This window comes from Crocodylus siamensis, chromosome 1 (genome assembly GCF_052110815.1).
Source record: "Crocodylus siamensis isolate JL-2025a chromosome 1, ASM5211081v1, whole genome shotgun sequence".
NCBI classification, from domain to species: Eukaryota; Metazoa; Chordata; order Crocodylia; family Crocodylidae; genus Crocodylus; species Crocodylus siamensis.
This window is the reverse complement of record NC_143395.1, coordinates 304,810,737-304,837,178: the sequence shown is the minus strand read 5'-3', so window position 1 is coordinate 304,837,178 and position 26,442 is coordinate 304,810,737. Positions and strand designations below refer to the sequence as shown.

Sequence of the window (26,442 nt, the reverse complement as noted above, 5' to 3'; positions counted from 1 at the left end):
GCACGTCAAATTTTATGTTTAAGGATAAACTTCTCAATGATGCATAAACAACTCAGGTTATCGACATAAAATATTTATCACGGGATAAGAATGTTACCAAGAAGCAAACAACATGCAGTCAAGCCCAACCTCCTTTGACCCTACTGTAAATTGCTCCTTTACTCTCCTCAGTCCTATTTTGAGGAGTGACTCAGCCTTGAATTCTGAAATGCCTAATTCAGGAACCTAAATGTCAAAGGATCTTGGGACTTAGCACCCTATATGATTCTGGAAATTTACTTACATGATTCTGGAAATTTACCCCCAAATACCAAAAGCCTTTCCATCTTTGTGTGCATGGGGAGGGGGATACCAACAGACAAATAAGGGGTTTAAAAATATGCTGCCCAGGAGTTACAAAGAAAAGAAAAGGCCCTAGAGAGTTGAAGGGCATCTGTGCAAGTTAGCTTAGCCTCTGAGCAATCCCCCCCGAAACCTGATAGATCCTGTGGGTCTTGGCAGTTTCTTCTGCAGGGGGGACAAGTAGCCCAATCTCAAGGTAGAGCACAGGGAAGATTTTGTGTTTTTTTCTAGAAGTAGCAAGACCTCACACCAAGCCCTATCACTGTTGGCACTGCTGTTTTCCAGGTTCCCCCAACCACTGAGCAGCTTTGCATTTTCTCACCCGAAACTGTTTCTTATATTTACCCACACTTTTAAACAGCTCAAGTTCTCCTTGGTATTTGTTTTCATCACTATTCTCCAAACACGGCTAATTGAATATTGTTTCTGAACTGCATTAGAGATGTAATGAACCATGAAAAAGAAGCAAACTACAACTACTGTTAATACTGGACTCGACAGCAACTCAGTGCAACTCAGTGCACTGTTTGCACAGCAAATACCTGTTTGCTTTTCCGGTACTCCTCCAGGTAGTTTTCACTGAGATAGCATTTATAGCCAAAGTAATTTGAACTCATTTTTGCAGAGGTGGAATTTAGGTAACATTGCATCAATGTCTAATTAAGAGCCAAACACATCACATGACAAATCTTACATTCCCCACTGCTACTCATTTGTAAGTTTGTGTGTTTAAAAAAGAGCAAGCACATTTACCTATCCAAACTTCTCCTTTCCACAGGTTCATTCCCATTACCAGTTGTCTCTGGAGACTCAGATTCATAGATGCTACGGTCGGAAGGGACCTCAACAGATCGTTGAGTCCGACCCCCTGCCTGGGCAGGAAAGGGTGCTGAGGTCATATGACCCCAGCCAGATGCCTATCCAACCTCCCCTTAAGACCCACAAGGTAGGAGAGAGCACCATCTCCCTTGGAAGCCCATTCCAAGTTTTGGCCACCCTCACTGTGAAGAAGTTTTTCCTGATGTCTAGCCTAAATCTGCTCTCTCTGCCAGTTTGTGACCATTGTTCCTTATTACCCCAAGAGGTGCCTTGGTGAACAGAGCATCTCTGGTTCTTTGCTGCTCCCTGCTAATGAATTTGTAGGTGGCCACAAGATCACCTCTCAGCCTTCTTTTTTGGAGGCTGAAGAGGTCCAGGTCCCTTAGTCTCTTCTCACAGGCCTTGGCCTGTAAATTCTTAACCATACAAGTGGCCCTCCTCTGGACTCTCTTGAGGCTATCCACATCCTTCTTAAAGTATAGCGCCCAGAACTGGATGCAGTATTCCAACTGTAGTCTGACCAATGCCGCATAGAGGGGAATGATCACCTCCTTGGTTCTATTTGTCGTGCATCTCAAAGCCTTCAAAGATGTTTCAAAAAAAGTGATTTTTGGCTCTGATGTGGATTTCAGATTAAAAATTTGGAAAATGTGTCCAATGCTTAGGAGCTCATGTGCGGAGATCTAGAGAGCAGAGCTTGTTTTCCATCCTGTAACAGACTGCCTGAGTGCCCTTTGTCCTAAGGCCCTATCTGAAAAACTGGGTCAATGGTTCTGAAAGCAAATACACCAAAGATTGTAATGTTCACTGTAAAGTAATGTAGCTCTTTTTAAAATGTTATCACATTGCTTTTTCCAATCTTCCAGCATTGCCTATGATTTTCATATACGCTGACAACTGTTTGGCATATTTACTAATACTTCTAACCTAGCTCATGATATACGACAACCAGGACCATTGATTTATAAATATCTGAAGTGGCTTTTGTCTACTTTATACCATAACTTCTCTACAAATATGATTTAAGGGATAAATCCTCCCCTTGTAGAGAATGCCTGAGGGGTCCAGAGGGAGGGTCTGACAAGGAACAGTCCTGCAGCTGTTATCATAATGCTGAGGATACAAGCAGCTCTTAGTGCACTGCATTCCTTACAATATCTGCAATGACTGGTGATCCACAACATAGCAATGAAGAACATAGTGGCCAACCTCACTGGATAAGAATTCAAGGGAATGCAAAAAAAAAAAAAAAAAGAGAGAGAAAAAGTTGTATACAACAGCCCTTCAGGATTAGGAGAACAGGACTTCAAAAAATGTTCCTGGACTAGTTATTAAAGTATTTGGAACTCCAGGATACCATAACCCTGAGGGGACATTGGTGCAGATGTCTTAGATAACTAATGTACCCAAGGGATGTCAAGCTTACAAACCCGTGATATGGAAGTGGGAGGTCTTCTGGTTAATGGGAAGAAGGAAAATAATGCTACAGTAGAAGAAAGAAAACCTGTGACAAGGCAGTGAGGCTTCTAAAATGTCTGGGAATACCAACCCTGTCCCCCCATTCCCCTACCTCCCCAAATATATCTTTAATGAAGAAAGATGTTTGGATAATCAAGAAAAAAAATCTTTCCCCATCTGTCATGGCTGTGGAGGATCCTGTTTGCAGCAGATTTAAAAGGACATCTTTGAGTTGAGAACTTAGGGCAGAAATTATGACATCCCTGTAAAGACCCTCAGCCACTCAATGTTTCTAATAGAATACCAAGAATTTATTTTAAATCACAAGGTCCAATCCAAACTAAGTTAGGAATGACTGAACACCAATGGTTGCTCTGTGCCCTACTGCAGAGAGTGGTAACATCCTGCTCACAATACTGGGCACTTGGCACCTTGCCGCCACTCCTCCCTGCCACCCACCTGCACCACACAAGCAGTGGGTAAGGGGACAGCTTCACCCAAAAAGGGGGGGCAGGCAGCCAGGAGAAGCATCAACGGTGGCTGCAACAAGGCCAGAAGTATTAGTCTACTTCAGACCCAAGCCAGGTTGATCTAACCCAAACCTTACCAACCACTGCTTTACTGTATACAGTAGGCTATGTTTTTCTCATGCTTTACCTACAACGTTGTTGAAGTGACTACCTTGTAATGTAAGCATGTCTAAATCTCACTTTAAACTAGCTATCATAGGCTTCCACAGTGGTCTATGCATGGTAGCAGCCTAAGAGGCAAAGCTAGCTTATGCTGAGCTGTGTAGCTAGATCCAAGCCAGCTACTTCAAAGCAAGCTCAGCTGTCTCTGCCACGCACTGCAGTCACTGGTGACCACAATACAGACCTGCCCTCAGACCATTTCCTAGGAAATAGGTGTATAGTGGACTTTCAAAACAAACAAACACCACCACCGCACACCAAATAGCACCTTTGCCAGCAGCAAGACTATACAGAACCCAGAAGTGAACAAGAAGGGAGGCTGAAGTCCCACCCACACATTAAAATGATTTCTCCATGCAAGGAAGAAAAAGTTTGCTGTGCCAGTGTCCATGTTATGCACCCTCTGGTCAGCACTGGAACTGTTAAATGCCCAAACCTCACATTAGAAAACTTTTCTTAAGCATTAACAAGACCAGCAGCCTCAGCTCTGTAGCCACCCATGGTCATGAAACTGCTTGTGGATCACAGGCACACATTTCACACACTGCATTTGAGGCAATTACATTCTGCCCACTTAACCTTTCTCCCATAGGCAGTTTCAAATGGATATGGTGTTCCAGAACATAACTGCTGCAGACCATAAAAGCAACCAATGGCTATACTGCATTGCATAAGCTGGAGCACTTCAACAACCAGTGAAATAGTCTACAGACTTCTCGAGAATGGCATACAGATTTACTAGTTGATGCCTATAGCATGCTGTGAGGTCTTTAGATGGAAAAGATAACGGCTACATGGTCATAAGTGTTTTTATTAATTATTATTGGTATAGGGGCAAGGAGTTTTGCATTCTAATGCAGAAGTCTGGTACATTCACAGGCACCCATGTATTTTTTTCTGGAAAATGAATCAACAGAATCAAACAAAGCAAATTAAGAGAGACTAGTGGGGTTAGAAGGCTAAAAATTAATCTATTCTGACAGCCTTTTAACTTTCAGCTATGACATTCAGTGGTGCATTTTGGTGATTTTATTTAGTTTATAAGTATCACTGGGAAAACTTAACCCTGAAACCTTCACAAAACACCTATTTTCCACCTTGAACTGCAAAACAAGCAAACAGTCTGGCATATGCATTTTCTATCACTATTAACTCACATGGGCCACTCTGCTTATTCTGCATTACGCTTCAATAACAGCAGCTGTACATGTTAAGAAGAGTCTCTGACATTGGGAACAGCTGGCTAAAGCACAGAGCTTCACAAATCCAGGTATGCATATTTACTGAGGCAGGGGCTGCAAAAGTTCTGGTGTGGTCTAAAATCTTGTCAATGTCCTAAAGCAATGACTCTCAATCAAGATCCTGCAACACATTTCGAGGGGTACCTTGAGCCAAAGGAGGGGTGCCCTGAGCCTAAACATGTTGAGAACTACTGTCCTAAGACCTACACAAATAATGCAAGCCCCCCAAGAGGTAAGAGAGGCTTCTGCTGGCAAAAACTTATTTTTTTCCCTGGGGAAGGGATTTGCTGTCTGTTCCTTCATCTGCTGAAAGGGATTATTTACCATTGGACTATCAAACTACACTTCAGTCAGGACCCAGGACCATTGTACCAGGCAAGTTTAGGACCTGATCTTTAACTCATTAGGTGAGGTCCCACTGACTTACATGGTGCTGCGTCTGATCCTTTGGCCCCAGTTATATAGGTATTTATGCACACACTTAACTGGTAGCATGAGGAGTCCTGTTGAAGCCAATACTTAAAAGAAGCACTTGCATTAGTGTTTAAAGAATGGAGCCAGTTAAAATATGATCATTGCATCTGAGAGCTTACAATCTTAAAGTGTCAGACAAAAGGAAACTGAAGCAATATGTAAGTCAATAAAACATGGGAAAGAATAAGCATGTGCTAAGTTAGCTCCTAAGGCTACTTTATTTGCATATAGATTTATATGTTTTATGTTTTTAAAATCCAAAATTATAAGGGAAAGTTTGTAAGAAAAGGGCTTCCAGAGGTTTTATATGGTAGAAGAGGAAAAATGTTGAAATCAGAGAAGGGAGTGGGCAAAGAGAGGGAAAACGGAGAAAAGGAAAGTAAAAAGAATAAATGGAAAGTTGTGGAGGAAGTAGTGAAAATGGAATGGGTGAGGAATGTGAAGGTGAACAGTTAAAGAGATGTCTGAACAGTTGAAAAGTTGTTTGAACAGCTGAAAAGATCTATTGTGTCATCTCCAGAGACTGAAAATTAGGGGTGCACTCCCAGAGATTTTGGGGGCTGATACCAATAGCCGATTTTTAAGGAGGCATATTGGCTGATACCGATCTGATTTCCAATAAAACTGCATCTAGGTGGTAAGTCTGCTGTGGTAGAAAGAGGGGGCAGATCAACACCCCCCGCAGTGAAGGAGGGAGTGGGGCTGAGATAGGTGCTGCCCCACTGGGGGGGCACAGGGAGGAGGAGCAGCTCCTTCCACTGTGCACACACTGGGAGGGCATGGGGGGCCGTGTCCCTGGAGCTGCGTGGGGTGGGGCAGGGTGGGCTGCAGCTGTGGGCTGGGGCCGAGGGCCACACTGGGCTCTTCCCAGCAGGGTAGGGGACTGGGCCACGCTGAGCTTGGGGCAGGTAGTGGCAGCGCTGGGAACGGGGCTATGGGGGGGCTGCAGCCACACCAAATTTCACCGTAGCCCCCCATAACCCCTCCTCCCAGCACCACTGCCGCCCGAGGGCAGAAGTCTCCCCTACCAGAAAGAGCCCGGCACAGCCCCCCACCCCAGCCTACAGCTGCAGCCCACCCTGCTCCGTCCAGATCCAGGGGCACACATCTCCCTCCCCATGACCTCCTGGGGTATGCATGGGGGTGGCTCCCGCCACTGTGAATGACACCCTCCAGACAAGCTGCGGCTCTGTTCTGCACCCTGCCCTGCCCAGCCCCACTCCCTCCCTTATTATGGGGGGCACTGAACTGCTCCCCCCCACGCACCTTCCTTCCCCCCTCCCCTGCTACCACAACAGACTTATGAGCTGCACACAGCTCTCTAAGCTGCTGGTCTGTGCTCCTCGCTGCCTGTGCACTGTGCTGTGGCTATGTGCACACACAGGCATTTATCAGCCAAATTATTGGCCACATCAGGCCGATTTTCAATGCACTCAATTTTCTTTATATCGGTGCTGTTCCAATATCAGACCACCAATATGTATTGGTGCACCTCTATTTTCTAGTACAGAAAAAGCTTTATCTGGCACCCATGAAGAATGCGGGGTGCCAGATAACAAAATACGCCGGTTAATTGAGAGGCCTGAACAGGTGTTTTTGCATCACTGCCCCTGCCATCACATCGCCGACCCTCCCACTGCATCACCGACCCTCCTGTGGGCCCCACAGGACAGAGAGGTGGGCTGGGCTCAGTGAAACCGGAAGTGCCACAGTGGGCACTTCCGGTTTTGCTTTTACCTTACAAGCTTACGCCAGCTTATAAGGTGCCAGTTAAGGCAGCTTTTACTGTATACTTATGGGAGAAATAGACCATTTTAAAACACACACTATAGTTTAAAAAGGACAAAGTCACAGGGCTCAGCCTCATTCTCTGATAAAATATCCTTTGTGCTACTTCAGTGGAGTAAGAAAAACTTAAAACCGTCCAGAAAAGTGAGCTGAAGATCATCTGGGGCCAATGATAAAGCCAGCTACATATCAGGCCCCACAACTATCAGAGCTATTCTAATTAGCTGAGGGGATGAACCAGCCTCAAGACTTTGTGGGGGAATAGGAAGATGAAAAGGTAGCTAGCTCTAACTCTGCCACTTGGCCCTAGGTGTGGAATGGGTTTAAAATACATATGCTGCACCTTCACCAAGAAGGAATAATATTTCTTATGCTCCTTCAGTTCCCTCCTACACCTCTTCCCTGCTTCAGGATCTGGTTTATTGCTGCACTGGCATTCCAGAGCAGAAATACTGCTCTTACTTCAATTTTCTTTTTTAAAAGAAACTTTAAAATTAGTTATGAAATAAAGACCTGCCTTCTCAGCACCATGTCAGTGAGGTGCTGATAGCAATAGAGGTCTGCAACAGCAAGGAAGCTGTGCACTCTGTCCTAGATCAGTAATTGCAGAGGGGAAAGCAAAAGTTCTGTCCAAGTGCAGAAAAATCAGCCGCCTGTAGAAGAAACAGCACACTTCCAGCTTTAAATAGAAAATGCAAATGCATGTTAAACACTGAGGCACTGCCTACCCAATAATAAATACCTCCAGTTAGTATCCTGTCAACCATTGCAAAGAAACCAAAAAAGGCTGACTACATAACCCACAAAAAACAAACGATGTAAGAATGACATTTGTGAGAACAAGCAGCCTATACTCACCGTTTGCCACATGCCATGGTTGATAACTGGTCCGCTACTGGTCACACGACCTATGCCATTGTACTTCAGCTGCAGTTCTAACCGCCCTTTGCGCACACCCAAGACTATCCATGTGCTGTCTTGATGGCCTCCAGCAAAGAAAAGGATACCTTCAGGATCAAAGGTTCTAAAGTCGAACTCAGCCACAAGTCTGACCACATGGGTGTCAAGAAACAAATTACAGTTATGCAGAGATCAAAAACCTGTGTGCTTTCCATAAAGATAGCATCAATACAGACTACTGTTAAGGACCACTGTTAAAAAGTAGCAGCTTTTAACTCAATTCTAAAAAGTTAAACTATGGAGGCTATAATAATATGGAGACAGGAATTAAAGACTGGCCATATTTGAGAGATTAACCTAAGATCTCTGGGGGTAGGAATGCCTTCTTGGTTACTTGTTTGTATAGTGCCTAGCATAATAAGTCTCTGAACCTTAATTAAGATTCCCGGTTATGATAAAAGATTCAGAAAAACATGAACAATCTTAATCTTAAATGGCTGTTTAATTACATGCACACATGGAAGGGGGAAGAGTCTTCAGCTCTCTTAAGTTTATTCTCACCTTGTCGGTTGTTTCCTTTTAAAGCGCAGCCTTATAACGGGGGTTCCGCTGAACATTCTCCCCAGGTACAAAGACTTAACACTTTTTGCAACAGCAAAAGACACACAGGGTACAATATCCTATAATCAAAACATTGATAGTTTAAGTATCTGTTCACACATGAAGGCAAGAAGAAAAGACTAAGCAGTATTTGCTTTCTTCTGCTCTTCAACACTGATGATTTGCATGTAGTTGGTGAACAGGATACTTTAATTATTATACTCCAAAAGTAGACATGCTCTCAAAATACACTAATCTTAGTCACAAGAACGCCCATACTTAATCCCTTCCACCAGCTTCCAGTGGAAGCATATTATTTCTACAACAAAATAAAATTAGTTGCATTTCAGGCAGGTGCAGCCTACAGCTAAGCAGGACAGACAATGCTCTTACTGCCATCCTCTTCTGGAAAGGGGACAGCACACCAAGCACACTAACCATAAGAAAACCCCATCCCAAAAAGGCACCCTGTTTGGGAAAGATACTGGCTTCTTACAGTATCCTTTTGCCCAACTCAAGTGAGCTTAGCACTAGGATTGGATATTAGCTCAAATATCATCATTTCAAAACTCTTAATAGTCATTTAAAATATGCCTTTTTCCCACTTATGAAAATGCAAGCTAACGTACCTCACAAGTGTTCATGTCCTGGGAAAGCTTAACTCCCCCTCTGCCATCACAGTGACAGGTATAACTTCCTGGAAAATTGACACACGTCTGCTCACAGAATTTCAGTTCGCATTCATTCACATCTGTACATCACCAAGAAGGTGAGGGGGGAGAAGACAATTACCAGCTGTTGTTATTACTACTTTTTATAACAGAGCCCAGAAAGTATATACTACTTTTGTCCTTCTAGAGCACTGTTCTCTCCTATTGAGTGAGGCTGTACATTTCTATCCTCAGAAATTTTAGGTATTGGTTCGCAAGGGGTGGGGCAATTATTTCAGCCTGAGGGCCACTTAGGGAGTTTTGCTGAGCTGTCATGGGCCAGGTCAGCATCATCTCCCCCCTAACCCCACCACACTGCACTCTCCAGATCACCAAAACTCCCTAAGTGGTTCTGCTCCATGCTCAGCTGGGTGGCTAGGATCGTGCTATGGGCAGGTGGGGAGCAGCTTCTGGGAGCAGGAGAGGTGGGTGAGCCAGGTGGATGGGATGAGGCTGTGGGTCGGTGGGGAGCAGCATCCAGGAGCAGGATGAGCAGGTGGGGCCAGGATCTTAGGGCGGTGACAGCATGGTGACACCCCCTGTCTGTGGATGCAGGGATGTGTGCAGGAGATGGATCGCAGCTTTGCCCTGGGCCCTGGCCCTATACTGGCATTGTCCCACAGTTCTGGCCCCACCCACTCATCCCACTCTTGAACAAGACTCCCCACCTGCCTGCAGCCCCATCCCATCGACCCAGCTGCACGTCCCACCCCCGGCTGTGGGTGCAGGGCAAATGAACTGGGGTGCCTAGGCAGCTGGGCCAGGTCTGATGGCAGTGGCACCTGGAAAAAGCTGGCGCTGCTAGGGCTGCCGGAAGCAAACGTGGCCACCACATTGCCTCAGACCTGCTGTGTGCCTAGGGGCAGCAGGACCAACTGCATACACCATGATCTGGGCTGCCCCCCCATGGCAGGGCCAGGCAGGACTGAGGGACCCACTGCAGGCTGGACAAAATCCTTTTGTGGGACAGATCCGGCCCAAAGGCCATATTTTGCCCACCTCTAGGTTAGACAAACACTTGTGTGGGATGGTTTACCCAAGGATGATCCTGTTGCTTTGAGCAAGGGACTGGATTACGTGACCTCTTGAGATCCCTTCTAATCATATACAGGCAACCCCTGCTTAGTACTCTTAACTGCCGCTCCCCCCTGCCCACCTGCCGGCCGCTCTAGCACCATGTGCCAGAGCAGACGCCACACTCCTGCTCCCCTGCCCTGGGCCCCACCAGCCCTGGCCCTGGGCACCAGCCTGGGCTCCATGCTCATGCCCCCCAAGCACTCTCCCACCTGCTCCTTCTCACCACCACCACTCCACCCCGCCTGTCCACTGGCCAACCACTCCAGCATCATGTGCTAGAGCAGAGCCTGTGCTCCTGCTGCCTCGCCGTTCACCATTTCACTCAAAGCTGCTACTTCTCCCCACCCATGCACCCAGCATTAAAACGAAACGTGCTAAGTCCTAAGTGGAATCAGGTATTTTAAATGAGCGCTATAGCCAAACCACGGTAAGCAGAACCACGTTAAGCAGGGATTGCCTGTAGCTCTATGACTACATGCTTAAGAATCAGTGACTACACCTCACCCCCCATGTACAACAGGGAAATATGACCACCTCCATCATCCCCATTTCACAGATAAGGAATCTGATTCACAGACAGGTTCTGCTGCCCAAGTGAATGGGATCACAGCTTTGACTCCTGATCTGGCCTAGACCTTTCATTCATAGCCTGCACTTAACCCACTGGGTCAGACATCCTTTCTTTGAGCCCATTCTGCTATTCTTGTGCTGACTAGCTCGTACATGTCCAGCTTAAGTTAATATGACTCCTCTTACAATTGCTTAACAATGTAATTAACTGCATAAATAATTTGTTAACAAAAAACAACAACAAAACACACCCTAACAACACATTGGTAGCACTTCCAGGATTTCTCATCACTATTTTCTTTCCTCCTTTTGCATTTTCTCACACACTTCAAAAATAAGGTAGAAAATAAATGCCATTTTTATGGCCCACAGGTATGTCATTACAAACAAATACTCTGCACTCAGTAAAGCTTGTGTGATTCTTGTCATTAAGCTTCTCAGATGAATGGCTCAAGGCAACCGCAGTTCTGGAATGCTTACAACACCCTCTCTGTTGCAAAAGTTTGCAGCAGAAAGTCTAGTCAGCAGAGATGTACATGACCCAGCGTACACAGGTCTCCTAGTTCTTCTAGCTAAATAATATAAATGGAGGTTTTGAAAAGACAACAACTGCTGCTCTGTATTGTTCCGACACCACAGATGGAGACAGCAGTATGACCAGATTCTCCTGGATCCCAGCCAGATCTATGCTTGTCATTAACACAAGAAATCACAGTTACTTTGTTCTATTTAAGACATTAAAGAGGACTGAAAACCTGATAAGAGTTGCTTGTAGACACTGAAAGCAAACAGGTATCTGGTGGTTAAACAAGGAACCAAATCGAAAACAAGACCAAATAAAGAGTAGCATGCAACAGTGCTTTTACAAAGCATTTCCATGATCATACCTTGACAAGACTTTCTTAATTCATCATATTTGTAGCCTGCATCACAGAGACATTCATACGAGCTTATTAAATTTTGACAGCGAGCTTCTCCACAGATGCCTGTTGACACCGTGCATTCATCTATGTCTGCAAAACAAGCAAAATTACTTTGGTTTAGCATCATTTCAATGTTTGCAAGTATTAAGCATGCCAATATTCAACTTAAGTAACTTGGAATATCCTTGAAAATCTGTCTACAGGGTTGGTTTAATAAACGTTGAAACTGTTCAGTGCCAGGAAGGAAGTGACTTCAGGCTTCCAAAGAACAACTGCTGGTCTTCCTTCAAGCCATAGTCTACCTTGGAAAAAGAATGCAAAGTGAAACAAAGGGAAAACACTAAGAAAATACACCCAGTTCATGGAGCCACAAACCATGGAACAAAAAAGAAAGAGAACACAGACAGGAAGTAAAGGGCCGATTTCATTTTTGACCAAACACGTATAATTTTAAAACCTAAAATCCAAAGAACATTTTAACAAATACAGGACTCTTCTCACCCCCGGTCAGGCAAAGAGAATTCCACATCATATTTAGTGTTATTTATGTCTATGGTTTCGATGTCTTATATATGTGCACACACCTACAAATTAATTTCATTTAGTGAAAACAATTCCCACATCTGTGTCAAATGGCAATCTGTCAAATATTCATCATTTTAAAGTTGAGATACCTGTCACTTATATATCCACATTTACACACTTACTTTTTATGGCAATATTTTGTTCCCTTTTGTTCAATTTGGAACATGAAGCCCATATTTAATAAACCAAGACAACTCCAAAGTCAAAATGCCCATTGCAGGATTGCTATTCTGACTAAAGGATTGAAAATGTATAATCATCTACATATACATATAATCATATACTTCGGATTGAAAACGTATAATCTAAGATTTAATCAATGGACCTACTAATGTCAATGTAAGTTGAAGCTATTGAGCCTCCCCGGATAAGGTGTGTTGTGGGAGTGACGCTAGGAGGCAGCACAAAGCTTTTTGGTTTTGTATTTGCTAGGAAGATAATTTATTAGTTTAACCACATTTCAGCTAGCACATAGTAAAATCCAAGTGTGGACAAAAGAATAATGGTTTTAACATGTGTTAACAGAACTAGGCAAGCACTAGGAGAGTTCAGGGTTTACTTCAGCCTGCTTATATATATTAAAGCTACAACTGCTTTGTCTACACTAGGATTTTAGTATGTGTTAATAAAAAAAAACAACCCCAAAAGCAAACAATCAAACCGTAAACTATTTTTTGCAGGACAGGTGTTTCATTACAAACACAAAAGGAAACTGGCAAAAAATAAGCAGAGATAAACATTCCCGTTACCATTGATGGTATCGGCTGTTCCAGGGACACATCTCCAAGCTACAAGCGCTGACATGTAGTTTTCAAATGGTGTTCTTCCCACTTCTAAATATACTTTTTTGGGCCAGATCCTCAGTCAGGGTAAATCAATATAAGCATATGCCAGTGCACACCAGATTAAGATCTGACCTTGGGAAACCAAGACAATCTTTTTTGACCAGTTTTTCATCACTCTTTAATAAGAACAAAAGAATTGCCAAATACTGGGGCAGACCATAGGTCCATCTTGCCCAGAAACCTGTATCACACAGTGGCAGAAAGTGGATGTTGAAAGGGAAAGTGAACTGAGTATGACCAAGGTATTTTTCCACTGTTCCTCTTTCATTTGCAGCTCCAGCATTTAAGGCATAGGAAGTTCTAATTCGGAGGCTGTATCCCTAACTCCCATGCTCAGTAGCTATTGATGCCTCTATCCTCCAAGAATTTACCCAATCCCTTTAGGAAATGACAATTAGACTGGATATACTGGAAATACAATTCTGGTATTTACTTTAGGTTGGGGAAATTCACATATTGGTGCTTTGCATGAATTTGGACTACTTTTCTACATCTTCTGCAGCAATCTAGTTTCTTCCTATAGACTGAGCAAATAGTCACCAAGTCTGGGAAATAAATTCTTTGTCAGCACATTAACCTGGAAAGGCCTCTTCATATTTTTATCTGCCTGTTTATCTGAATAATATAAACAGACCTCAGGATCTGGCCATTAATGACCACAAGGCATATCATGTCAGAAAAAGGCTGTTGGAACCTATGTTATTTAAATTCTGCTGTCATAATTCACCCTACAGTTTCATATGGACATTATCCTGTTCTTCACTCTTTCCTAAACTGGCTATCTATATTTACAAAGGCGTTTCTATAGACGCTAATTTTCAATGAGATTTTTCCAGGATGGCTCTTCATTCTTTGCACTTTCTCCTCCTGAATGTAGCCAAAGCAGGGGGGGAAAATTAAACACATAAGCTCCTCTCCCTCCCCCTCCACCCTCCCAACACAGAAAAAGAAAGGAAAACAAAAGACTCATATACATCAGTGCAACAAAACAGGAAAGAATCATAACAATTCTTCTTTCCAATCCTTCTCTCCTTCTCTCAGTGTCAGGATGTGAGGGCTGATCAGCTGGACCAATTTAGCATAATTCAACCCACAAATCCTCTGTGAATCACTGCTATGTTATGATGTTGGAAAGTAGTCTGGTGTGACCAGCAGCATGCCCAGGCATGTACTCCTGGCTTGTACTACCAAATAAAATCCTAAAGGGCTGCAGTTATGTGCAAATAAAACAATGACTAGACCTTTCTTTTGGACTAGCAGCTGGAATGCAACATTTGTTGCAACCAAAAAACTATAACACTTAATGCAAGACTGCTAATCACAGCCCTTAAATGTTTTGGCTAAATGTTTGATATTAAATACCTAATTTCTCTTACCTTCACATGTTTTACCATCTTTAAGAAGACCATAGCCATTGTAGCATGAACAACGGTAGCTGCCAGGCTTGTTGAGGCAGGCTTGGTTACAGCCCCCATGCTGCACATCACATTCATTAACATCTAGAGACAAACAAAGTATTACTGATATTATTATGAGTGACAGCAGGAATTGGAAGTAGGAAAGAGGAAACTAATACCAGAGACAGAAGAATACTTTTCATGTTTGGGAACAGCTTCATATTTACATTGCTAGGATTCAAAAATCACAGCTACTTCATTCTGTTTACACTGAGTGTCTTCCTTAGCAAGCAAGGTCAGCGGCACAACAACCCCAACAGCAGGGTTATCCCCATGAGTAAAGCTACTCAGATGTGTCCGTGTTTGCAGGAGCAAACCTGATGTTGATACAGCATCCTGTGCCTGTTTTGGGGAGGGAGAGCACTGTAACCAAAACAAAGTGCCAGCATGATCTCAACACCGTGGAAGAGAGATTCTGAAACATCAAACCCCCCACACACTACTGTCTTACTGCTATCAAAAAACAAGTGCAACAGATATGCTCAAATACTTAAACTCTAAGTGCCACTGTCGCTCCATTGAGTTTGACGGGTTTTGCTACGGCCTTCAAAGGAGGTAGCATTTCATCCTGCCTGTCCAACCCAATTGCTGTATTCTATACTTGTCTATAGGACACTAGAATTGATTGAGAAATATTTGTAGAAATGTGAAGATTATGCTACCATTAACTGGTAAGCATATCTAAAATTTCACTGTTCAAATAAAATATTTGCAAGTAACTGCCCATCTACATAAAATGTTCATACCAAATCTACAGGCAAGTCAGGTTCAGGTCCTTAGCTAGATTTCCTGTTCTCAGTCAGCATGATTTTGAACTGGCAGAGTATGATCTCAGTTGATCAGAGCTTTTTACTCTCCTGTCTCTCAGACAGTACTTTAATTAAATGTTGGCAGCCAGCAATGTGACAAAAAAGGAAACTCTGGGTTTCCTAATGCATGCAGGCAGGCAAGGTTCTTTGCCTACCTATGTCCTTAGACCAAAACAGCTACAACCAAACACCCAGCATAAAGGATGCAGGAAATCTTTGCAGGTGGTTTTTCATGTACAGGGCCAACAATTTTGTATACAAGTAAATAGTTTTAGTTTAAATAGTCCCACAGGATTACAGACACCAAACAAGACTGGGATCAGACTCCAAAAGAGTAAAGGCACCCAGGGGCCAGCATAGCTACAATTTTTTTTAATGTGAATGTATATTTATATTCATAATGATTCAGAGATATTAAACGCCTAATTTATAGAGAACAGAGAGCAGTTTAAGGGTGGTGGTGGGGAATATGAACGATTTATAAATCCAGAATCAGTGTTAAGGCAGTTGTACACTGCGTGACACTGGAGAAGGCTATATTTTGTATTGGGGCAACTATTCAAAAGAGCACTAAATAGCAGCAATTCTTTGAAAGACATTAAAATACTGTGCATAACAAACTCTCCTTAACAACCTAGTGATCAGAAGTCAGTAACAAAATAAACCAGCTATAATTACCTTTTTCACATTTTCGCCCCTGCCAGCCATCTTTGCATGTGCAATAGAAGTCACCCTTTAGATCTTCACATTTTATAGTCCCCTCTTTATGACAAGGGTCAGGAGAACATTGGTTTGGTAAATCTGATTTAAGCATACAAAAAGAATAAAACACAATGTTGAAATCACTTATAGTTCCACCTCTGTCAGAATCAAGACCTGTTAGTAAGAACAGTCACTATGGCTGCAAACAGATATCAGATGTATCCCAGGGTAAACCATTTTATATTGGGACAAAGTGCAAGTGTACAGATGTTCATGCCCACTGTCTCAGGATAAATCGTAAAAAAGGCTCCCCATTTCCCAGATAAGAGGTAGTAACTCTGTGCTATGGGGCAAAGTATGTCTTGTACAGTTACCCTGTATAAGCATTATTGAATCAATGGCAGTGCCTCCAGTCTTCACTAAGCCCTGACTAGAAGGGCAATGTGCATACATGCCAGTCCTGGGATATTTTTGTTCTGGGACAAACACAGGCACAATTTAACAAGGACGTATTCAATGTCTGTTCCAAGCCCATGAGAATACCAGATACAGGCAGCATGGGTAGTACTAATAGCCTGAAATATTCTGTGGCAGGAGCCATTCAATGCTGCCTCAGAAGTACTCAAACTGGAGTTCACTATATGCAAAATGAGAGGGAATTTCTGCCTTTCTTGCCAGCCCAGAACTGCCGACTTTTAGAGAACACCAACTGGCCCAGCAATCTCCCCTCACTTCCCAAAGCTTTTAAGGAAACATGGAGCAGGAAGAGGTTAAGTAGAGAAGAAACAATGTTATAGTATTATTGTTGTTATTATTTATTGCTACTGGGGTGAAGTTATCATTAGGGTTGATAGGTTTGTTGTTAGTAAGGGCTGCATATGAAACACCTTTCAAAACTGCCTTGGATAGACATGTATTTTTGGTAGAAATGGGTTAAAAAAGATGTGCTAATAATGTAAACTAGACTAGTGATTTGTGGTTCTTACAAACTGCAATGTTCTTACCAGGCCAAGGCAGGACGTAGCCTAGCAAATAGCAGATTCTGGCATTTGCCAACATGCAAATCATCAACTGATGCCAGTGAGAGTTGCATATGTATAACGATATCAGGCTTGACTTTTGTAACTGACTCACTTGTACTGGTCAACAATATTTCAGTGCACAAGTACACTCACAGAATTTGGGAAGAAGTTTCAGAGCAAAGTATCAACTATAATTTAATAATTCTCACAAAACGACAATCACCCTTCTAGGCCTGAAAACTTGTGCAGTAGAGCTCTATGCAAGAAACTGAGCATGAAATCCACCCACACCAAATCCATTAGCAGCCTCTTTGCGACTACTGTAATATATTCAAAGGCTGGTGCCCCTCTATGCCACTTAGGCTAGAGCTTGTACTACTGATCTTCACACCTACATATCCCTTAGCCCTTCTCAAAGTCTGTTTCTCCTGTACACCAGCAGGTTGGGAACAAGTGTAGAGGCCATTCTGTGGCAACCAACATCAACAAAGGCCAACACAGGTAGAGAGCTGCTCTGCTCATACACCCTCTCTCAGAAGCAAAGGCTGGGGTACACCAGAGACCTTTCATTTCCGGTTTTGAGCCTCCACAATTCAAAAACGATGTGGAGAAGCTTGAGAGAGTCCAAAGAAGAGCCATGCGTATAATCACAGGTCAGGAAAACAGACCTTATGACGACAGGCTGAGAGCCATGGGGCTCTTTAGCCTGGAAAAGCGCAGGCTCAGGAGTGATCTGATGACACTATAAGTTTATTGGGGTGTTCACCAGGATTGGGGGAACGATTGTTCACCAGAGCACCCCAAAGGATGACAAGGTTGAATGGTTATAAACTCCTGCAAGACAGTTTCAGGCTGGACATAAGGAAGAACTTCTTTACTGTCCAAGCCCCCAAGGTCTGGAATAGCCTGCCAGCAGAGGTGCACCTACTTTGAATGCCTTCAAGAGATATTTGGATGCTTATCTTGCTGTGATTCTATGACCCCAGCTGACTTCTTGCCCTTTGGGCGGGCAAGGGGCTGGACTCGATGATCTTCCGAGGCCTCTTCCAGCTCTAATGTCTATGAAATCTATGACTGCCATTAAAAACTGAACATTAACCATCTGCAGGAGATAAAGATACTAGGAGGCATTTGAGACATTCCCCATTCTAAGCATAAAGCCTACTGTAAATACCTGGCTAGTGCATGGGCATGGCAGGGTTGCAGAACTATGATTCCACCTATTCCTTATCCCCTTTGAGTTGCAATAAACTCTTATGAAAGTGACTAAAAAATGCTTTCTGCCTTATACAGCCCATTGGTGCAAGAGTGTACCCAAATAGCATTCAAATAAAGAGCAACAATAGCTATCTAAACAACATCCATTCCTAAAGTTCAGTAGGTAGATGCAGCTTTCAGCTGAGCATGATCCCAGCGGAGCCAATGGTACTGCAAAGAGGACACAGAGGAAAAACAGAAAAAAAAAGTAGATATGTCAGAGGGTTGGGTTAGGATTCAGAGAAACCTAGACAAATTGGAGGACTGGACCAAAAGAAATACCATGATGTGCAATAATGACAAGTGCAAAATCCTGCACTTAGGGTGGAACAATCCCATGCACCAGCACAGGCTGGAGACTGACTGGCTGAGCAGCAGCTCTGCAGAAAAGGACCTGGGTGTTACAAGAAGCTGAATAGGAGCCAACAATGTGCCCTTGTTGCCAAGAAGGCTAACAACATACTTGGCTGCATTGGTAGAAGTGTTTCCAGCAGATCAAGGGAGGTGATTACTCCCCTCTATTCAGCAGTATTCAGCACTGGTGAGGCCACGTCACATACGAGAAAAGGCTGATGGAACTGGGCTTATTTAGTCTGGAGAAGAGAAGATTACGGGGGGGGGGGGGGAGGGGGGGGGAGGTAATAGCAGCTTTCAGCTACATGAAGGGGGTTCTAAGTAGGATGGAGCTAGACTGTTCTCAGTGGTGGCAGATGACAGAACGAGGAGCAAAGGTCTCAAGTTGCAGCAAGGGAAGTTTAGGTTAGATATTAGGAAAACCTCTCTCACTAGAAGGGTAGTAAAACACTAGAACAGGTTACCCACAGAGGTTGTGGACTCTCCATCCTTGGAGGTTTTTAAGACCTGGTTAGACAAAGCCTTGGCTGGGATGATTTAGTTGGGGATGGTCCTTCTTTGAGCAGGGGGCTGATCTAGATGACCTTCTGAGGTCCCTTTCAACCCAAATTTCCTAAGTGCAAGAATTTGCACTTGTCCTTATTGAACGTCATGAGATTTCTTATGATTCAATTAAAAGAAAGAACTACAGAAGCCACTGAGCTCAATCAGACCGGAAGGCGAGAACTTCTGCTCTGGTAATAAAAGTGCTCCACACTGCACCGAAACCCACTTTTCCTACTCAGCCAAAGCAAATTGGTTTACATGACAAAATACTCAGCACTATTACTCTATCACTTACAAGCCCCTTCATAGAGGCCTTTGAGAATTTTTGATGAAAGAATACAATATACACTTTGAGTAAAGTTTTTTCAAAAGGTATTGTTACTGCATTGCTACTTCTCTGGTGACATTGCCTTAAAAATGATTCCTAATTGTTCTCTTTCCACCTATCTTCTGTACCCAAAACCGCTTAACCTGTGACAGACCAGCTTAAAAACATAAGCTATTCTAAGCCAGGAACCTGGTTCAATGTAAAAGTCTTGTTATTTTTTAAACTGGAGGAATGATGAAGTTATAATGCTTGCAATAACGTTCAATAAAGCACACACATTGCACTTAACATTTTGCTTTTCACCAAAGCAATTCAAAGAATTTTAACAAATATCATTATAACCATTTCAAACACAGTTAAATTTGACCTCTGGATCAAGGCTATTATTTTCAAAACCACTGATTACTGGGCTTTTAACTTGACACATTAGGACCTCCAACCAAAGGTAACTTAAAACCAGATTCTAAGTTGCTCAAGCAAGTCACACGAACTCAGCAGTCCCCTTTGAAAAAATCTGGCCGTTTTTACTTGCCCAAGATACAGCAAGCTAGTTGCATGATACAGTAATAAAAGTAAAAAAAATCCTGTTTTCTGCATTAATTATCGCTTGCAATTTTCTCCATAAAAAATGATCACATTGGCTGAATACTTCTTCCATTGCAATTAGTTAGCTGAGACCCTAATACAAAAGGCACTACATTTTCACCTATTGTAAATCAAGTTCATTGCAAGACTGTATTTGCCCTTACTTTATTTTCTCTCTCACTCTCTCTCAGTGCAATCACAATATCTGCATGCACTCAGAGAATGAATACACACATTAAAAGGAGAAAATGGAAGGGTTTTTCATGCACTGGATTCTGATGAGAAAAGTACCTAGATCATTCCCTGACAATTATTTTTTGAAACATGCCCCCTATGTAGTCTGTGCTTTGATTACCGGCCTGATTACAGTTCTTAGCTATGGAGGAGTGAAGGCTTTGTGTTTGATACTTCAGAATAAGTGAATGCTATCTTTTGTCAGAATTACGTATCTGTATTTCTCGTCTTCCTCATTGAGCCTGAAAGTATGCCTCCACTGACCATCTGAAAACTTTAATAAAATACTTCTAATGACAAAAAAAATTAAATCCCTTTGATGCATTTATGAAATACTTATTGCAGCACATCATTGTCTTTGGCTACTAGCTAATAAACATCTTAGACATGGTAGGACAGAAATAAACAACAAATTTTGCACTTCAGTAAAGCCCAGCACTATATTAAGCATAAAAATGGAAGGAAAAAAAGAAGATACCATTTCATTTTTAGCAACCAGGAAACAATAAAAATCTAAGTTTCTACTCCACAGCTCTCACTAACACACCCCATAATGGACATATGTGTACCTTTTAAACCATTATTACATACAATACTTCTAAATTTTATGGCCATGGAGTTGTACCCAGAAAAAAAGATAGCCAGCTTTACAGCTGCCATTTATCCAATTTACTCATAACAATAGTTCTGTACTTGTTTTTTATTTATGCAGTGAAGGACATGAAGAATTCCCCCCTTCCCTCCCTGGAACACGTTTAAAGGAACATAGTAAGTCATAAACATACCAGTCAACTGTGATCCTGCCTATAAGAAAGACTCCATTACGCTTGAGGTGGACTGAAGGTTGATAGGAAAAGGTAGCCCCAGGTAGTGTCTGTTACTGAATATAGTATATTGACCGGTGGGGGGGAAAGAGGGAAGAATTAGAAAACAGCTCTGAGAATAGCTCTAAAGGAGAGAAAACCAATGCAGTCGATAGTATTTACCCTCCTAATCTCCGTAATTCTGTCCCTACTGAAAAAACGGCCACATTTATCCTAGTAGTTCTTTTTTTCTGCTCAATAATTAAAGCATCTTCAGCCTCTAGTTAGAACCAAGCTATAGATAAAACAAGAACTGAGCTTGGACCACAGCAGGGGTTGACTGGTGGGCAGGGGAGAAAGAGACTAAGGCAGTGGTTCTCAACCTTTTTTGTACCAGGACCCATTTGTAAACACTGATGGCCAGTCCCACCCAAGTGCCCCTCACTCCCAACCCACTGCCCCCCATCCCCAAGAAGCCAGCCCCCTAGTACGTGGTGGGGTAGGAGATGGGTGTGTATGGGCAGCCTGCAAAGGAAAAGCCATGGTTTCCCATGTTTTTCTCCTTCAAAGGACAATCCATTTTTAAAGTTTGTCACCCTTTCATCTATTCTTGCGACCCATGGGTTGAGAAACAGTGGACTAAAGGACTGTTCAGGAATGGAATGTGACTTGCCTGCTGCCAAAAAAAAAAAAATGTATTTCATAGACAGCCCTGAAACCCATGTCTTAAAAAAAAAAAAAATCACTCTAAAAAAAGCATTTACATGTGACCCTCGTTAAAAGGCTCATGGTAATAACCAAGGCCAGTCACCACCAGCAAGAGGAAAGAACGTTCCCCCCTCAGCTGGGCAAGAGAGAGCAAAACCATTAAAGGACAAAGGGAAAAGCTGCAGGCGGCAGTGGGAGCAGATGCATGGGCTGTCCATACACCCCTGCCAATATCCCAATCTGAAAAATCTCTGCTCTTCTGACAAGGCTCACAGGAGGGTTCAGGGACCAGAGAGAGGAGCCAGGAAACAGCAGCTCTCACCAGCACATCCCTTTTCTATGCAGACTACAGTAGATGTGCGGCAGACTTAACTTTCCTTAAAGAAGCCTTACCTAGTCCTGCACACCCTGTAATGCTAGCCAAAGCCCAATGGCCAAAACAAGCAGGAAGGATTAGGGCCAAGATTACCTGTGAGCCCTCAGTCTCTGCATTTATCCCACTCCTCTGCAATCAAACATATCCAAAACCACTGAGGATGGAAGGACAAACCATTTTATTATTTGTATAAGGCCAACAATGTGCCAAATGTTATACTCCTCTTCCCGCATGTGTGCATATGTATTCATAACACCGCATCTAATGATGATCTCCTGCTGGATTTCACAAAAGCTTATTTCCACTGACTTCAGCAAAGAGAATATGGCTTATGGAGCCTTTCTCTTCATTGATTTAGGTAAGGATTCTCACTTTACTCATACCCATAATACCATGCCTTAATCCTTAAATATGACTTGGAGCACAACAGTTCCAGTTCCATTTCAGAGTCCTAATGCAGTGATTACTTTTGCCATTCACCACCACTTGCTCCTAGTTTATCTGCTGATGTTTATGAAACAAGTTGACTAAAACTACACAGACAACTTGTCTAGTTACAAAAATAACATTGTTCACCTATCTCATTGGTATTAAATAACTAAGTGAAAAGCCAGAAGGTATTGCTTTATAATCCTGTTTGACTAATATCTAACACAAGCCACATAATTTACCCAGCAATTCCAGTGTCAAGTTTAGAAATTCTGGTGGAACTGCCAATCTAGAGATCCAATTTAAATTTCAAATGGTAGCAAACCCCTACATTCCTTGGTAAACTACCATAGTGATAGATTACCCTTACAATTGGCAATTACTAATTCATTTCCAGTAGGAGTTTGTCTAGCAGGACTCTGTACCCATTGAATCTTGTTAGGCATTTGGTCTGATAGATTAATAAGACTTCTGCTACTTTGTTTGGAGAGGAAAATGACACCATCAAGCAGTTTTACACTCAAGTGCATCCCACTGGCACAACCCTCTACGGTAGGGTGTAAAAAATACAGCCTGTGGGCCAAATCCAGCTCATGGAGCCCTATCAACTGGCCTGCAGGGCTGCCTGTGGGCCTCAGAGTGGATCCACACAGCACAAGATGTATGCCCTACACCCTTCACATGATGCTCAAGGTTGGGGTGGATGCACATAGCGCACAACTGCTCTTGGATGCATGCTGCACATGGTGGGGCTGGTCTAGGATGCACACTACATGTGGCACCCATAGCAGACCAATCTAGGATGCGCACTGCACACAGAGCTTGCTCCAGCTTATCCAGGACACATGATGCACCTGGTGCCTATACCAGACTGCCCCCACACTCTGGATCTGGCATGCAGCGCTGGTCTGTGGGCCCAGTTCAGCCATGAACCACTCCCATGCAATTCCACATGAGCCTGACACCCCTGCTCCACAGCCCTTTGGCAGACTAGTCATATAAGACCAATGGAAACACTGTCTTCAAGTAAGCCTAAAGACAGAAATTACAAAATACACTTCTGAGAAGGTACAAGGGGAAAGGGCTCCTTCTATGCCCTTCTTTACTCACCCTGTGTACTCAAGGAATGGCTGGCTCCCTACTTTAAAATTTAAAAAGCTTATGCATCTCTGATTCCATTAGTCTATAAAATACACCTCTATCCTTCCTTCTTCCTATTTTAAAGGTTTTACCAAGAGAAGATAAATACTGACGGTGCTCTATATCTACAGTGGGGTAAACCCTCAAGTTCTTATTCAGCTCTCATTAAGGCCTTAATTACAATTAGCACCCACCATCTTAATATTTCTAAAACATTTAACCAATAATTCAGATAATTCCTTTACAATCTATAAATCATGTTGCTGCTTTATGTGAGGCCAGATCTTGAAGTGTTGTTTATTAATTCTGGAGTTCAAGTAAAGGCATCTCTATGAACTATTTAGAAAAATTGCTCCAAAGTTAACAGATTTTAAACTTGAAAATGTAATGTTGTGACCATTTCCCTCTCTGATGGAGAATGAACTAGAACTGGTATAACTATATGACCAATAAAACTAGATTGTGCTAAGAAAATGATGCAAGAAGAAAAAACAAAGAAGTGACTACGTTTAAGTGGTGCTTTTTGACTCAACTGATTTGAAACCTAAGCATGTTTAGAATCATATCTACTTAGATCAGTGCCAAAATCCATTTGCAATGCTGTGTTTTCAGCACTACAGAGCTCTGGGGGAAAGAGTGGGAATTAGCAAATCGGTGATTAAATTAAAATCACAGAATATTTATTGATAAGAAATTTACAAGCCAGAAAGAATCCAGCTTGACTTTCAAAGCAGCTCCAAGTCAGATCTGTAGGGCTCACTGTGAGGAAAGCTACCATTTTACTTACAAATGTTCAGGCCTGATTTGAAAGCTTTTCATACACTAGAGAAATTTCACATGGTAACTGAAATTCACCCCAGGCAGCATAGCAAGTCACCAAAGTCCCCCGTAAGCTTCAGTTTCAAAGGCAGTTCTTAATAGGTAGTCACTCAATGGCAGAGATAAGTGTCACGGAGTGGGCCCTAGGAGCGGCCGTGATCTCCCAAGCGCCCCCTACCGCGCCAAGTTAACTGTTTAGCACCCTCAGTCTTGCCCGCCATGTCTTGGTGTTACGTATCTTTTAAGGGAGGCTGCCTTACTGTTCCCTATGCCACGGTGTTCTGTTCATCCTGGCCCCTATTCTACGAGGGGTGACCCGGTGCACCCCAGCCTTATGGGCTACACGTGCCTCCAACCTCCCCTTTAGCACGCCACAAGCCTCGCAGATGTACCGGACGTTGACTGGTCAGTTTACTCTCTGCACCTTGACTGGCGCTCTTGGGCTTGCCACGCAACTGGCGCCTCCGGTAGGCACTCTGGCCTTGTCACTCAACCGGCGTCCTGGCTAACGCCCCTGGGCTTGTCATGCAACCAGCACCCTTACTGGCACTCCCGAGCTTGTCACGCAACTGGCGCCTCCCGCAGGTGCTCTGGCCTTGTCACTCAAGCAGCGTCCTGGTTAACGCCCCTGGGCTTGTCATGCAACCAGTGCCCTTACTGGCGCTCCCGAGCTTGTCACGCAACTCGCGCCCTTTTACCGGTTCCCTTGTATTCGCTAGCCCATTCAGGCCGGCTCACTATGCTTGCTCCTTTAAGTTCCTCGCTAAGCTCGCCCCTCTGGGCTTGTCTATACACTCGCCCTGCTGGGCTTCTCAATAAGTTCGCCCCTGCTGGGGCTTCTCCCAAATAGGTAGTTCCCCACTAGGGTCTGTCTCACCACAGTCACCGTGGGTCCCCCCCCCGTAGAGTTTGTCTCCGCGCTCCCCACGTTTTCGCCCCGACTGGGCTTCTCCGCGGTCACCGCGCGCTTCCCCACAGGTGCTACCCTGCTGGGGTTTCGTCACCCACCTCCCGCAGTAAGTTCCCCTCACTGGGGTCTCTTGCCCCCTCTGGGGCCTGTCCTGCGCTCCTCATAAAATACCGCCCCGCAGAGCTGGGGTCCCCAGGAACCCCCACACTCTTGGGTTGCTCCCCTGAAATTATCCCGCTAGCCACCCCTACTGGGGTTGGGGTCGGGACACCCCCACATGCAGCGCTTTCTACCATGCTAATTATCCCGATAGTCATTCCCACTGGGGTTGGGGTCTGGCCACCCTGAAACGCAGCGCTCTTTACTGCGCTGGGAGTACCCCCACCTTACTGGGGAGCTCCTAATGAGGCCTCTTCCTTCCCCTACAGCCTCACCCGGTCCTCCGGTGTAATGATAACAAACTAGCAACATAAAGCCCTGAGCCAACCAGCTACAACCCAAAAGAAGCTGCCTGGCTATAACCTAAACTGTGCGCCTCCTAGGCGCTCCCTCACCTCTCTACCAAGGTTCTCTTCACCCCCTCCCATCATTATACGAATGCTGGAGCACTCTGGCTGCTCTGCTTAACTCTCATCCACTCGGCTCGGCTCTGCTCTGCGGCAGCAGAGCTCCTGCTCCTTGGGCTGCCAGAGGGGAACTAAGTCTGGTCTTGGCCTGTCTGGTTATAAAGGCCAAGCCCTGCCCCCTCCTGGTCAACTGACCCAATCCGTCGCCCTGGCAACCGCCAGCTGTGCTGCCCTGTTGACAGACAGCTAAGCCCGCATCGCCATTACTAGTAGCGAGCACCCTAGTGCTCCACTACAATAAGCTTTAACATGTGTTTTCAAAGAGCAGGGAAAAAGAAAAATGAAGAGCCAAGCTCAAAGTAAATCCTGGTTG

General features: G+C 43.8%; 1 protein-coding gene across 2 annotated transcripts in view; it reads right to left on the bottom strand.

Moving 5' to 3' along the window:
- The window catches only part of GAS6 (growth arrest specific 6), a 62,797-nt gene that overhangs the window by 16,470 nt on the left and 19,885 nt on the right, over positions 1-26,442 (bottom strand). For both annotated transcript variants that reach the window (XM_090021669.1, XM_090021678.1), the window contains exons 5-10: positions 15,969-16,091; positions 14,401-14,523; positions 11,559-11,684; positions 8,944-9,065; positions 8,276-8,394; positions 7,673-7,862 (exon numbers count right to left, since the gene is read on the bottom strand). In XM_090021669.1, the coding sequence (XP_089877795.1) occupies positions 7,673-7,862; positions 8,276-8,394; positions 8,944-9,065; positions 11,559-11,684; positions 14,401-14,523; positions 15,969-16,091 (803 nt within the window). The remainder of the gene's footprint in view (positions 1-7,672; positions 7,863-8,275; positions 8,395-8,943; positions 9,066-11,558; positions 11,685-14,400; positions 14,524-15,968; positions 16,092-26,442) is intronic.